The following is a 14,964-nucleotide window of genomic DNA, read 5'->3' as shown; positions in this document are numbered from 1 at the left end:
AAATATTTTCTCATGATATGAAGTTTAAAAGTTAGGATGGTAAATGTTGTATACCAAGCTGTACTACCCGGCGTTGCCCGAGTAATAAAAAAGTCTTTGAACAGAAAGTTTATTTTTATATAACATACCGAATACAACATTTACCAATTAAATTTTTAAATTTCATATCATGAGAAAATATTTTTTAGCAGGTCTAATGAAATAAAAGAAAAAAACTGTGTAAAGGTATTGAAACCACTGTAAATTTAAAATTTCATAACTTTCAGCGACGTGTAAGAAAGTTGTTCGAAAACCGAGTTTCATTTTCTCATGATATGAAGTTTAAAAGTTAGAATGGTAAATCTTGTATACGGTATGTGATATAAAAATAAATTTTCTGTCCAAAGACCTTTTTATTACTCGGGCAATGAAGGGTAGTACAGCGAGTCATAGCATAATTATATATTCCATATATTTGACTGAACACTTGCAGTAAAGGCTCTTATAATATGACTTACGTTGCAGGTAGTCCTGTGAGTTTACAGTCAGACAAGTTCAGGGATTCCAATGAGTTAAACTGGCTGACTACTTCTGGTAGACCATCAGAGAAGGAGTTATCTGATAGATCTAGTTCTTTCAGCCTAGTAAAAGTGTTCAACCTGCAAAGCATATAATCACATGACATCTTCATGTTAAACCTTTATTTCTAAGTTTATAATATCTACTCACTAATCTACATATAAATCTCAAAGTTTGTCATCTGGCTGTCATTATATGCCATTCCCTGTCTATCCAGTCACTGCTATTAATACAGTGAAACATGGATAACTCGGCCTCGGATATAGCGAACACACGGTTAACTCGAATGGATTTGCTTGGTCCGTTCCCACGCAATGATAAATGGCTCTATATAACTCGAACTCAACACTGTTAATTCGAACTGTTTTTTGCTACACGGCTACTGAAACGGTTACAATTGCTTTAGAAAATCACTTTATTCCAAGCCATAGAGGTAAACCTCAACTTGTCGTAATTCATAAGCGTCGTTATTACCTCCATCGGCAAAATATTTTTGTCAACGACTTTTCTAAAGGTTTGGTGAAATTTGATTTATACTGCTATACGATGAAGAGCACGGGCTAGCCGGGTCACACGCGCAAGGATTTTCGCCACGCACATACAAAACAAAAACGGCATGTTGTTTTTGTTTTGTATTTGCGTGGCGAAAATCCTTGAGTGCGTGACCCGGCTAGCCCGTGATGAATAGTTTTCCGACGTTGATTCCGTGTTGAATCAACGTCGGAATGTTGAATGTTTAAAACGTCTTAAAAATTGTTGTAATTAAACGTATACGTTGTCTTAGCTACAAAAAACTATTCATTGTTTGACCTAAACACAGAATACGTGTGTACATTCAATAAGTATCCTTTCAAAAAGCGTGAGTGATATACAATGTACCGTAAAACCTCGTAAAACTTTTAATTGAACTGCCTCGGAGTGTTGCTCTTAACGAATCCCAGGTAAAGTAAGGTAATCTTTGTATAAACTTCAAGAAAAATCGGCAAAATTGATCGTGGGTAAAACGCTCAAAAGAAAAAGATGTCTTTTCTTTTGAGCATTTCAGCAACGATCAAGTTTTGCTAATGTCAATCTAAAAAACGTCCTGGCAATAACATCACCTCAAACAACAAACCAATCTCAAGTGATAGAAAACTATCTATACTTTTTGATAAGAACGTTTTAAACTTTACATTAGAAGCATTTAATTTGAAACAAGCCATTTATGCTTTCGATTTATATTATAGTTTGTATATGTACGTGTATCTACTAATAAATAAGTAAGTACATGGACTTGTGACAATGCTCTGATAACTTGAACGCTCTGATAATTCGAACACTTTTGCTCGGTATCTTTAAGTTTGAGTTATCCGAGTTTCACTGTATCTTGGAATGAAAATTTCACTTCATGCTGGATTTGAACTCCCGAAGATTGCAACCGCTAGTTTGTAAATATGCACATCTAACCACAAAGCTACACAGTTTTTACTGTTTAGTTGCTCTTATGTTATACTGTATACCCTTTTCCCACTTGTACACTCTAAATTATGTATTAATTATTACAGTGTACCCACGAGTTATGATGCACATGTTATAAAATAGTTCTACAATATCCACAGTAGATATTGTATATGGCATATACAATATATACTGTATACTATATACAGTATAATGACAGCTCCAATATATGTTCAATATGACAGCTGTCTAGTTGGTGTATTTCCTGTTAGCATACACAGTAGACGCTCCTATAACGTAAGCCACATATAGTGTAAAATCCACATATTGTAAATAATTCGTGCAAAGTTTTTGCTTCGTAAAAATCTGCAAATTGTCAGGTTGGTGCAAGTTCTCAAAGTCAATTTTAATAACGAGAACATTGTAGTTAGACTGCAAAATATAGCTTTATCTGTCAGCGCAGTTAAGAGAAAACCGATGTACGTATAGCGCTATCTCCATTATATATACAAGTTCCGTGACAGCCTAGTTTGGCATGATAGACCGACATAATACAGAGGATAAGTAGCTATGCAATTATTCAAATTTACTGTGTGTTCTAAGTGTGTGTTTTAAGTGTGTTCATGGTAAGCCATTTCAAGGCCTGGCTTATCGTGGAGTTGGCTGCTCGTGAAATTTATAGCCCAAGACAAAATGTTTCCTCATCACAGAGCAATGGCTCCACCATTTAAAACAGGTGCAACCACTGATTTAGGTGCTGACTTCACTTGTTACCACTATGAGCACCTGACTTGGACCAGCTAACAATAAATCATTGCAAGTAGTTATTGCTAGTAAAATGGGTCTGTAGCTGACAATAAAGTTGGCTGCGCTACATGTATAAAAATACACAGTGATTTGGCAGGGCAGTTAACCACTTTAAACATATAATACCCTAGGACACTTATATTTCGCTAGTATTTAGTTTCGCGTGTAGCCTACAGAGTAAAATTTCGCAGCAACTTAATTTCGCAGCTCTGATGAGTTCGAAAATATAGTGATGTGAAAATAAATGCAGTGGAACAAAAATAATTAGATTCCTCAGGTTCAGTTCACCGATAAAAAAAATTTCAATTTGCGACTAGTTTGTAATTGTGAACCGCAGGTAGAATGGTGTGGGCAAGATCGATAATGCAATTTTATCGCTTGCTTCCATTTGTTTTTTGGACTATCAATAGGCCTGTATTCCCTGGGGCGGCTGAGCTGCCACAACGTTTTGGGAATTTTTCACAGCTAAGTACAGTTAAACTCGGATAACTCGCCCTCGGATAAAATGTAACATTTCATCTCAAACACAAGGTTAACTCAAACGGATTTGTTTGGTCAGTTTCAATGCAATGATAAATTGCTTCAGATAACTCGACTTCAACATCATTTATTCGAAAGGTTATTTGTTCAACGGCCATGAACACGGTTTTTATCGCTGTAAAATATCACTTCATTCCAAGCCATATAGACAAACCTCAACTTTTAGTAGTTCTTAGGCGTCATTATTATCATCATCAGCGGCAAAATATTCTTGATAACGATTTTTATAAAGGTTCTCAAAAGGTCATGTTTTACCAAACACCCGCTTGGCCATGTCCCATCAAAAGCTTAGAACCTCCGAATGAACTTAATATAGAATTCGCAAAATTGATCTTTGTTAAAATGTTCAAAAAAAAGATATATTTTTCTGAGCGTTTTAACTGCGGTCAAGTTTTGCCTATTTTAATTTCAAAACGTCTCGTCAGTCACATCACCTAAAACAAAACAATTCTCAAAAGATGAAAAAAATGTTGATACCTTCCGATAAAAAATTTTAAAACTTCACAAGAGAGGCCCGGCTGAGGCCCTACATGAGAGAAACCTGTTGGGGGCTTCCACCGCCCTCCCCCTCCACACCCTAAGTGTTCATAATTAGTCGCCTAACATTAGCAACCCCAACTTGCAACCAGTGAATACAGGCCTGACTATCGATGAACAAAGCTATTTAATTTCGCGTTTTCGCTCGTTCGTTAGGATAGTTTAGTTCGCACATGAAATTTTCGCGAAAGGAGGACTCCGCGAAAACGGGAAAGTTAGATGAGGCGAATACATAAGTGGCCTAGGGTATTCCATTTGCAATGCATGAGTCAGGTACCATACAGAGTACCTGCAATAACTGCCAGTAATCAGGGCTGGTTGAAATGATTTGTGCTCAATAATTGGCCCATGAGGTGACAACTTCTGGTGATTGTAACAATCCAAGTATAGCAAATAATAAACAAATAAAAAAGAAACCAGTTTGGTAATGGATGGAAATCAAACAGAACTTTTTATTAGATTCCTTGAGAAAGTTGCTATGAATGTTTTTCTGTAGTCAAGCAGATTTTTATAATATATATGTACAGAAAGAATAGGATTATTAATAGTCAGTTAAAACATCCATGGACGACTCCCAACAACTTTCATTTACATAACTAGGTAGTACAGTAATAAAAATCAAAGTACTTTAAGCCATCTAATATTTCTGTTGTAGCATCTATATCCTATCTTCTTCTATATACATAAAATTAATATGAAAGTATGTCTGACCCTCCAGCTATAGATCTTAAAATCTGGATATTAAAGTTATGTTTCCTGACGGCTTTGAACTCTCTACGAATGCATCATCAAAGTTCATCAGCATACGCCCCACCACTGAACCAACGGACTTAGTGATCAGTGGCCCTATCATATACCACATAATCCATGCGCGTGCTAATTATTTTAGCCTTAGGTTTTTCACCAACTATTTTGAGATTTGGTCGTCTCGGAGCTCAAATATAAATTTGGCTCTCGACCAAACCGGAGCATGCGCATTGCAGTTAAAAAAGCTCCGGAAACGCATGGAAACATTCGCTAACAAACGGAGAAGCATTCTATGATGCATAAAGTCTTTATAAAAAGGGAGGAACCATCTGGGACGACCTCTCTTCTACCAAAGAAATTTGCTAGAAAGATAACCCCTCCAGTCGAGTTACCCTAAATTTTTCTGGAGTAGGATTCTCCTTCAAAGATGTGAAGTAAACGTGCCATTGTTGTTTATATTTTCTTTTTCCTAGGATTTTTGATGTAACTGATCAGTTGCATTTTTTGCTGTTTCATTAAAAACTTTTGCATTTTAGTATTGTATCTTAACCTTTAATGTTTTTGATGTTTTAAGAGCCAAACGTACAAAATGTTTACTTTTGTTTTCTATTTCCATCGTCATAAAGAGAACACATTTTATTAAAACTAAACACGCTTTAAATCTACCCCTTTCTATTTATAGCAGGGGTGTACATACTTTTTACAAAGTGGGCCAGATTTTTTGTGTTAAAAACTTAGGGGACCAACCTTGGCGAACATTTTTTACGTTTAACAGCAATTAATTTAGATAAAATTTACTGAGACAATCTGTGTTTCATTATTGCTTTTTCATTTTAATTTCAGCTATCTGAGGCATCTGTTTTAGTTCGTTTGAAACATGCATATCAAAATTGCATTGAAATTATAATTAAAATTTAATAATCATGTAACTTCACTTTTTTAACACTAAATTTTTTGTAACAGTTCAACAGAAGTAATTGTACTTTTGCGTACAAATTACATTTGAAACATAAAAAAATATCTCATCATGGCAGTTTAATATTTATATAATTTTTAAAAACAATTACAGAAAAGTGAACAAGTACTAGGCATATCAGCGAGTGAAAGGCTAATTTAAAATCAGACAGTAACTATAACATTGGTTGGATTTTAAATGTTTAACACGCAGGTAACAGCACTTCTGCCCAATTTATTAACCTTTTGAACCCTGGTCGACTTTTGTCAGGGCGTGTCAGTAAACCTACGCAATCTGTCCAACAATCTGAAGTTTTTTAACTTTTATTAATTATAACTAAACATGCTCATAATACAATGATATTTGGTAAAACTTTAGTAAACAGGTCGAGCAACCCACAGCAAATACCATCAAACAAAAAAATAACAGTGCGTCACCATTTTTCGGGCTAAAACTATAAAAGTCCGTAGGATCTTAAAAACTCGTAAAAACATTTACAGTAGCATCATGTCCATTGAGCACATGTTCATCATCATTTCATGACCCAAAATATATTGGAAAATTATAGTTGGTATCATAAATTTTTTATTTGCATCACACATTTATGACCTACCAACAAATGAGTTGTATCAATTTTTTCAAGATACCGCTCTAATAAAATTTGTTACTAAATGGAAGGAAGTAAAGATATTTGAAAACTGTTATGAATGGATGAGGCACTTCTGGTCGAACATCCTGCGCAAGAATTAATCCGATTGGTTTACGCTGTTACTTAGAAACAGGCGGGCAAGACGTTATTGATTTTATGACCGAAGATGCGAGTCGCATGAAAATTGCCCGCGGGCCGGATTTTGGACATGTATGATTTATAGTATACAGTACACAGTATGTTGTGTGTATGCTCATTGTTGGTTGCTCGTAAGTACATATCGGAAAAAGAAAAAGGAACACACAGCGAGAAGAAATGGAACTTTATTAAATTTGTAACCGGAAGAAGGATACAGGAAACTTTCAGTGTAATAATAACACGAATAGAAAATATTGCCGCATTACTTCTACACAAATATAATAATGTAAACATAATATATTTTTGGATTGTTATTCAACACAGTACAGCTTATGGTGTAAAATGTTGAAGAAATACTCTACCGATGTTGATTTTTTGCCTTGGAACGGATTACATAATTTACATAGTTTTATTTCAATGGGATAAAATGTTTCGGATTTACAACAACTCGGTTTTTGAACAACTTTCTTACACATCACTGAAAGTGATGAAATTTTAAATTTACAGTGGTTTGAAATTTCTAATTTAGTTGTCCTGCACAAAATATTTTCCTCATGATACGAAGTTTGACAGTTACAGTGGTTTGAAAAAGTTTAAAAACCTTTACAGTTGTTTTTATTTTCTTTCCTAATTTATTTCAATTGCACAAAACCCTTTTTTCATGGTATGTAGTTTGAATGTAAGATTGCCAAACTTTGTTATATGTTAAGTAAAAACAAATTATACTTGACTACACTAAATTAAAATTACATGAAAATAAAACATAGTTTTTTATTACCTTATTTATTAAATAGTTTTTCATTGTAATCATAGCTAAACAAGTTATATTTAGCCATTACTTGCTAATTATTTCACAATTATATTTAAACACATTTACAGTTTTATTTTTCTTGGTAATTTATTTCAACAAAACACTTCTTTCATGATATGAAGTTTAAAAGTTGTTGTTGTTTGAAAAATCTTGAAAACCTTTACAATTGTTTTCTTTTTCCTCTTCATTCGTTTGAACTGCTTACAAATATTTTCTCATGATATGAAGTTTACCATTTAGGATGGTAAATGTTATTTACCTAGCTATATATACTACCCGGCGTTGCCCGAGTTATTAAAAAGTCTTAGGACAGAAAAATTTATTTTTCTTTAACATACCGAATACAACATTTACTATTTTAACTTTTAAACTTCATATCATGAGAAAATATTTATAAGCAGCTCAAATGAATTAAGGGAAAAAAACAACTGTAAAGGTTTTCGAGCTTTTACAAACAACTACAACTTTTAAATTTCATATCATGAAAGAAGTGTTTTGTTGAAATAAATTAACAAGAAAAATAAAACTGTAAATGTGTTTAAATATAATTGTGAAATAATTAGCAAGTAATGGCTAAATATAACTTGTTTAGCTATGATTACAATAAAAAACTATTTAATAAATGAGGTAATAAAAAGGTTTATTCTATTTATATATTATTATAATTTATTATAATTAAGTGTAATTTATTTTTATTTAGCATATAACAAAATTTGCCACTCTAGCATTCAAATTACATATCATGAAAAAAGTGTTTTGTGTTATTGAAATAAATTAGGAGAGAAAATAAAAACAACTGTAAAGGTTTTAAACTTTTTCAAACAACTGTAACTGTCAAACGTCATATCACGAGGAAAATGTTTTGTGCAGGACAACTAAACTAAAAATAAATAAAACAACAGTAAAGTTTCCAAACCGCTGTAAATTAAATTACATAACTTTCAGTGACTTGTAAAGCCTGGTTCCCATAAACGTCACAAAGTACTGGAGACAGCACCGCTGGCTATTAGCAATGAACCGGGAACGTACGCGCCGGGTACTGCCGGTAAATGCCGGCAGGACGCAATTGTTAAATGCGGAACGCAAACTGTAAAGCCGGGTTCCCATATACGTCGCAAAGCACCGGCGACACATCGCAGGCTATTAGCAATGAAATGGGAACGTATGCGCCGAGGACCGCCGGTAGTTGCCGGCGGCATCGCAATAGTTTAGCGCTGTTCAAATTTCGCCAACGACCGCAGGCAAAACCTTCCCGAAATGCACTGTACGGGTGAAGGTCGCCATTATAGGAACGGCATGGCGAGCAAACATTTTATTTGATTACGCAATTATGTTTACGATATTATTAACGATGTGGCTTTATGTGAACATATCCCGCCGAGCCTAGCGTCGCAAGCGTTTTGCTGCGCATGTTACCGCCGGAGTCTCGAAATCGATATGGGAACCAAAGTTTAGAGCTGTTCAAATTTCGCAAAAGGCCGCATGTGAAATCTTCCCAAAATGCACTGTACGGGTAAAGGTAGCCTGTCTTGACAAACTGTTGTTTTTACAGAGTTGTTTTCCCGTCGAGCGGGCGAGCAACACAACAGCTTGTCACAAGGCGTACTGCACCTGATGCATCAGCTGCACTTATAGGGAGTTGTTATCTTCCATCTATGCGGCTTGGTTGCGATGTTATATCGGTCGCTCCATTGGTAATCATAACAAATTTCGCGCAAAAATTTATGTAGAAAAAAAGATTATAACGTTTAACCAGCGACCAGTCTCTGCGGTAAACTTTAGTAGAACTTGAGAACTTAGGCAACAACAGCGACTAAACATGTGGTTATTTGTGCGCTCCGTCAGTTTTATTCCTATTTTGTATCAGCCAGTTTTATTGGTTCTCATAGATTTTTTATTTTATTTTCACTTTATTATTAAATTTTACTAATGTTTACAACAGAGACTGGTCTTTAGTTAAACGTTGTAATCTTATTTTTTATACATAGATTTTTGAGTAAAATCTGTTATGATTACCAATGGAGCGACCGACTTAACATCGCAGCCAAGTCGCATAGACGGAAGAGAACAACTCCCTTAAGTGCAGCTGATGCATCAGGTGCAGTACGTCTTGCGACAAGCTGTTGTGTTGCTCGCCCGCTCGACGGGGGGACAACTCCGTAAAAACAACAGTTTGTCAAGACAAGCTAGGGTAAAGGTCATCCTTATAAGAACAGCATGGCGAGCGAACACTTAATTTGATTATGCAATCATGTTTACGATATTATTAACGATGTGGCTTTTATATGAATAGACTAGCTGTGCCACCCGGCGTTGCCCGTGTAATAGAAGAGTCTTTGGACAGAAAATTGATTTGTATTTAACATATAACAACATTTGCCATTCTAACTTTCAAACTACATATCATGAGAGAAGTGTGTCATGCAGTTGAAATAAATTAAGAGAGAAATAAAAACAACTGTAAAGGTTTTAAAACTGTCAAACAACTTTACATTTCAAGCTAGCGGCCTGGCATATTGCCAATGGAAACTCCACTAAGCTAGTTAATAAGGTTAGGCCATAGAGTTATCTCCCCCTAGAGTGATAACTGTGCATTCAACAACACGAGCGTTTCCGGTGCCAACAAGGAGCGTTTAGGCCACGCCCCTTTTTTGTGCTAGTCACTCGTAGTGATCGACAGAACAATAACGTCAGCCATAAGAATGATCATGAATTTCCAGTTAAGATAGTAATTATTGCTCATATTAAAGAAATGATGATTATAGTTTATTACTCTAATATATGCTTATTATTTAAAGCAATTCAATACCTACATGCATTGAAAAGGCACTGAATAGATGGTGTTAAGTAAGTGAGTTAATGTAATCAGTTACTCCAATGATATACAGCCCCCACACATGAGGGGCTGTATATCATTGGTTATTCATAGATAAGATAGATAGTCATACTGGGGTTGTATTACATTGGTGTGATGGGAAGCTAATCGACTGCCATCAACTGAAAGTATTGACATTGTATGGTGATAGAGTGATTCATTGTCACCTCAGTTCACAAACAGCCCTTGCATGTAATTTTAGATTTCAATACATATCAATCAAATACATAGACTAGCTTGAAGCAAAGATGTCCACTAGTTAGTGGACATCTTTGCTTGATGTAAGCAAGCAAAAAGTTTGAAAGTTAGAGTGGCAAATATATTAAATAAAAATAAATTATACTTAATTCTACTAACTTTAATTATATAAAAATAAAATATACTTTTTTATTACCTTATTTATTAAATAATTTTTCATTGTAATCATAGCTAAATAGATTATATTTAGCCATTACTTGCTAATTATTTTACATTTAAACACATTTACAGTTTTATTTTTTTTCCTAATTTATTTCAACAAAACACTTCTTTCATGATATGAAATTTAAAAGTTGTAGTTGTTTGAATAAGCTTGAAAACATTTACAGTTGTTTTTATTTTCTCTCTTCTCTTCATTTATTTCAATTACACAAAACACTTTTCATAATATGTTGTTTGAAAGTTAAAGTGGCAAATGTTGTTATATATTAAATAAAAATAAATTATACTTAATTCTACTAACTATAATTATATAAAAATAAAATATACTTTTTTATTACCTTATTTATTAAATAGTTTTCATTGTAATCATAGCTAAACAGATTATATTTAGCCATTACTTGCTAATTATTTTACATTTAAACACATTTACAGTTTTTTTTTCCTAATTTATTTCAACAAAACACTTCTTTCATGATATGAAATTTAAAAGTTGTAGTTGTTTGAAAAAGCTTGAAAAACCTTTAGAGTTGTTTTCTTTTTCCTCTTAATTCATTTAAACTGCTTAAAAATATTTTCTTATGATATGAAGTTTAAAAATTAGAATAGTAAATGTTATATAAAAATAAATTTTCTGTCCAAATACTTTTTTATTACTCGGGCAACACCGGGTAGTACAGCTCATAGTTGATGACAGTTGATTAGCTTCCCATCACACCAATGTAATACAACCCCAGTATGACTATGTATGTTATCTATGAGTAACTGCTTGCATTACCTTCACTTTCACTCACTATCTATTCAGTGCCTTGGCAAGTCATGTAGGTATCAGGGATTACGTGTAGGTCACAATTTCCATTTTTATAATTCATTTCCATATTATTTCCATTTCCATAATTCATTTCCATAATTCATTTCCATATTATTTCTATTTCCATAACATTTTCCTACTTCATTTCCATATTATTTCCATAAAATTTCCATAATTCATTTCCATATTATTTCCATTTCCATAATTCATTTCCATATTAATTCCATTTCCATAATTCACTTCCACATTATTTCCATTTCCATATTATTTCCATTTCCATAATTCATTTCCATATTAATTCCATTTCCATAACTCATTTCCATATTATTTCCATTTCCATATTATTTCTATTTCCATAATTCATTTCCATATTAATTCCATTTCCCTACTTCATTTCCATAGTATTTCCATCTCCATAATTCATTTCCATATTATTTCCATTTCCATAAAAGTTCCATAATTCATTTCCATATTAATTCCATTTCCATAATTCATTTCCATATTATTTCCATTTCCATATTATTTCCATTTCTATAATTCATTTCCATTATAATTCCATTTCCATAACTCATTTCCATATTATTTCCATTTCCCTACTTCATTTCCATAGTATTTCCATTTCCATATTATTTCCATTTCCATATTATTTCCATTTCCATAAAAGTTCCATAATTCATTTCCATATTAATTCCATTTCCATAATTCATTTTCATATTATTTCCATTTCCATAGCATTTCCATAATTCATTTCCATATTATTTCTATTTTCATACCATTTCCATACTTGTAAAATAAAATTTCCATATCCATTTCCCTAAAATTATGGAAATATTTATGTTTATGGAAATGAAAAAGTAAACATTTCCAGAATATGTTTAGCAATCCCTGGTAGGTATTGAATTGCTTTAAATAATAAGCATATATTAGAGTAATAAACTATAATCATCATTTCTTTAATATGAGCATTAATTACTATCTCAACTGGAATTCATGATCCTTGTTTAACCCTTCTCATGGCTGATGTTATTGATCTAGTCAATCACTACGACTGACTAGCACAAAAAAGAGGCGTGGCCTAAACGCTCCTTGTTGGCACCGGAAACGCTCGTGTAGTTATCACTCTAGGGGGAGATAACTCTATGGGTTAGGCTTCCAATGACAGTAAGAATTCCATGAACTTCCATGAAATTCCATGAATTTGAGTCTTTATTGTTGTCAAGCTCAGCTGTTCTAATAATAGCTATAGCCGGATTTCCAACAGACAGACGGAATTCCAACACACGGACTTTGAGAAATATATATATAGATGCCGTGAGCCTAGCGTCGCAAGCGTTTTGCTGCACAAGTTACCGCCGGTGTCTAGCAATCGATATGGGAACCCGGCTTTAGAAAGTTGTTCAAAAACCGAGTTTCATTTTTTCATGATATGAAGTTTAAAAGTTAGAATGGTAAATGGTGTGTTGTATATGGTATGTTATATAAAAATTAATTCTTTGTCCAAAGACTTTTTTATTACTGGGGCAACGCTGGGTAGTACAACTAGTCATAGCATATTTATATATTTCATAGATTTGACTGAACACTTGCAGTAAAGGCTCATATAATATGACTTACGTTGCAGGTAGTCATGTGAGTTCACAGTTACACAATTTAAGTGACTCCAATGAGTTGAGCTGGCTGACTACTTCTGGTAGACCATCAGAGAAAGAGTTACATGAAAGATCTAGCACTTTCAGCCTAGTAAGAGTGTTTAACCTGCAAAGCATATAATCCCATGATACCTTTATACAAGACAAATCAAGGATTTGTCTCCTCTGGTTTGCTGTCCGTGTGATGGACTGTTAAAATGCTGACAACTACACATTCTAATCACTCAGCATGCAATACATTATATGAACATTTATTGTGAGAAATTGATAAGTTTTGCTGATTTCATAGTTTTAGTTTCTAGTAAGAGCCTTTAACCTGCAAATCATATAATCCCATGACATCTTCATGTTAAACCTTTATTTCTAAGTTTATAATATCTACTCACTAATCTATATATAAATCTCAAAGTTTGTCATCTGGATTACATTATATGTCATTCCCTGTCTATCCAGCCACTGCTATTAATATCTTGGAATGAAAATTTCACTTCATGCTGAATTTGAACTCCCGAAGATTGCAACCACTAGTTTGTAAATACGCACATCTAACCACAAAGTTACACAGTTCTTAACATTTAGTTGTTCTTACGTTATACTGTATACCCTTTTCCCACTTCTACACTCTAAATTATGTATTAATTATTACAGTGCACCCACGAGTTACGATGCCCATGTTATAAAATAATTCTACAATATCCACAGTAGATATTGTATACGGCACATACAATATATACTGTATACAATATATACTCCCTACAGTACATACTGTACATAGTCCATTAGAGTGTTACATTGTCTTGCAGATCGTAACCACTAAATAAACTAAAGCTACTGTATACTGACCTTTTTATCCACACACTCCTAAGCAATAATTGTTACTATTAATTCAACAAATTCATATTTTTTCATTTAGGTTTTCCAGTTTTAATAATTTCATCATTACCAAATCATGTTTTGCTACAATTACAATGAAAACGATGTTTTCATCGTAGCATTGTAGTTTACTTACTCGCTATTTATTTCACATTTACATTCATGTGTTTTTTTAATTATTTCAGTTGCTCAAAAACCTTTTTCCAAATAAATTAAGTTTTTTTCAATTCTGCTTATAACACATTAATTTATATAGAGTTCCTGGTTGTTACCTTGCACTCCACAACCATTAAATATGAACTATATCTGTTTCTCTTATTATTTACGGCTTTAAAATTATTTCTTTCAATAAAAATTAAATCTCTAATCGGTTTTATTTAAAACATCTTTGTATGAATATTACCTATTTTTTATTCTATGTTTATTGTAATATAGATACAGTATATATTAACATTGGCCATTTCCTTTTTCCAACAGACAAATATTCAGTTCGTCACACCTGTGTTTCCCGGGAGTTCATTACAGTGCTCGCTTTCTGCATTAGCTTACACATATTTCCTTGCAACCTAACAAATTAGTAATCCGTGATTGATTTCATATTTTATAACAAACATGGTTACAATACCATTTTACTGTACTATCATGTAAGATTATAAGTATCAACTATTCCTCACTCTCTTATATTCAAAAAATAATTATTGCATTTGTAAAGGTTTTTTTATTTTTGAAGTTTATAAAATGTTTATAAAGTTTGTTTAATTATTATTATTATTATTTCAAAGTTGCGTTATTTGAACATAAATTGAATATAGTGTTTTAATAGCTGGTGGGTTATTTGTTATGTAAATTATTTGGATCTGCACAAAAGGCCTTTCTCATGAACCGTTTTACAGAATTTTTATTTTTATTAACAAATTGTTCACATAATAAATTTCGTGTACAAGAACCAAATGTTTAAGATACTCCTAATTGCATACAATTTTAGTGGTTGATATGCCTACTGAGGAATCCACCACCCTAAAAATGGTTAATGAGTCATTTGTCTACTTCTTGGGTGGTCTGGGAACTTCATATAAAAGTTAAAATAATAAATGTTACATAACTATGTTACCTTTATTTAACATAGGTTAAATAAAGTTAACTATTTGTGCAAAAACCTT

General features: G+C 33.0%; 1 protein-coding gene across 1 annotated transcript in view; it reads right to left on the bottom strand.

Annotated features, from left to right (window-relative positions):
• LOC137406873 (uncharacterized) overlaps window positions 1–14,964 on the bottom strand; it is an 86,214-nt gene that overhangs the window by 52,548 nt on the left and 18,702 nt on the right. The window contains exon 3 of the mRNA XM_068093478.1: window positions 498–638. Coding sequence (XP_067949579.1) covers window positions 498–638 — 141 coding nt within the window. The remainder of the gene's footprint in view (window positions 1–497; window positions 639–14,964) is intronic.

Source organism: Watersipora subatra, chromosome 10 (assembly GCF_963576615.1).
Source record: "Watersipora subatra chromosome 10, tzWatSuba1.1, whole genome shotgun sequence".
Taxonomy (NCBI): domain Eukaryota; kingdom Metazoa; phylum Bryozoa; class Gymnolaemata; order Cheilostomatida; family Watersiporidae; genus Watersipora; species Watersipora subatra.
This window is presented reverse-complemented; position numbering and strand designations above follow the sequence as displayed.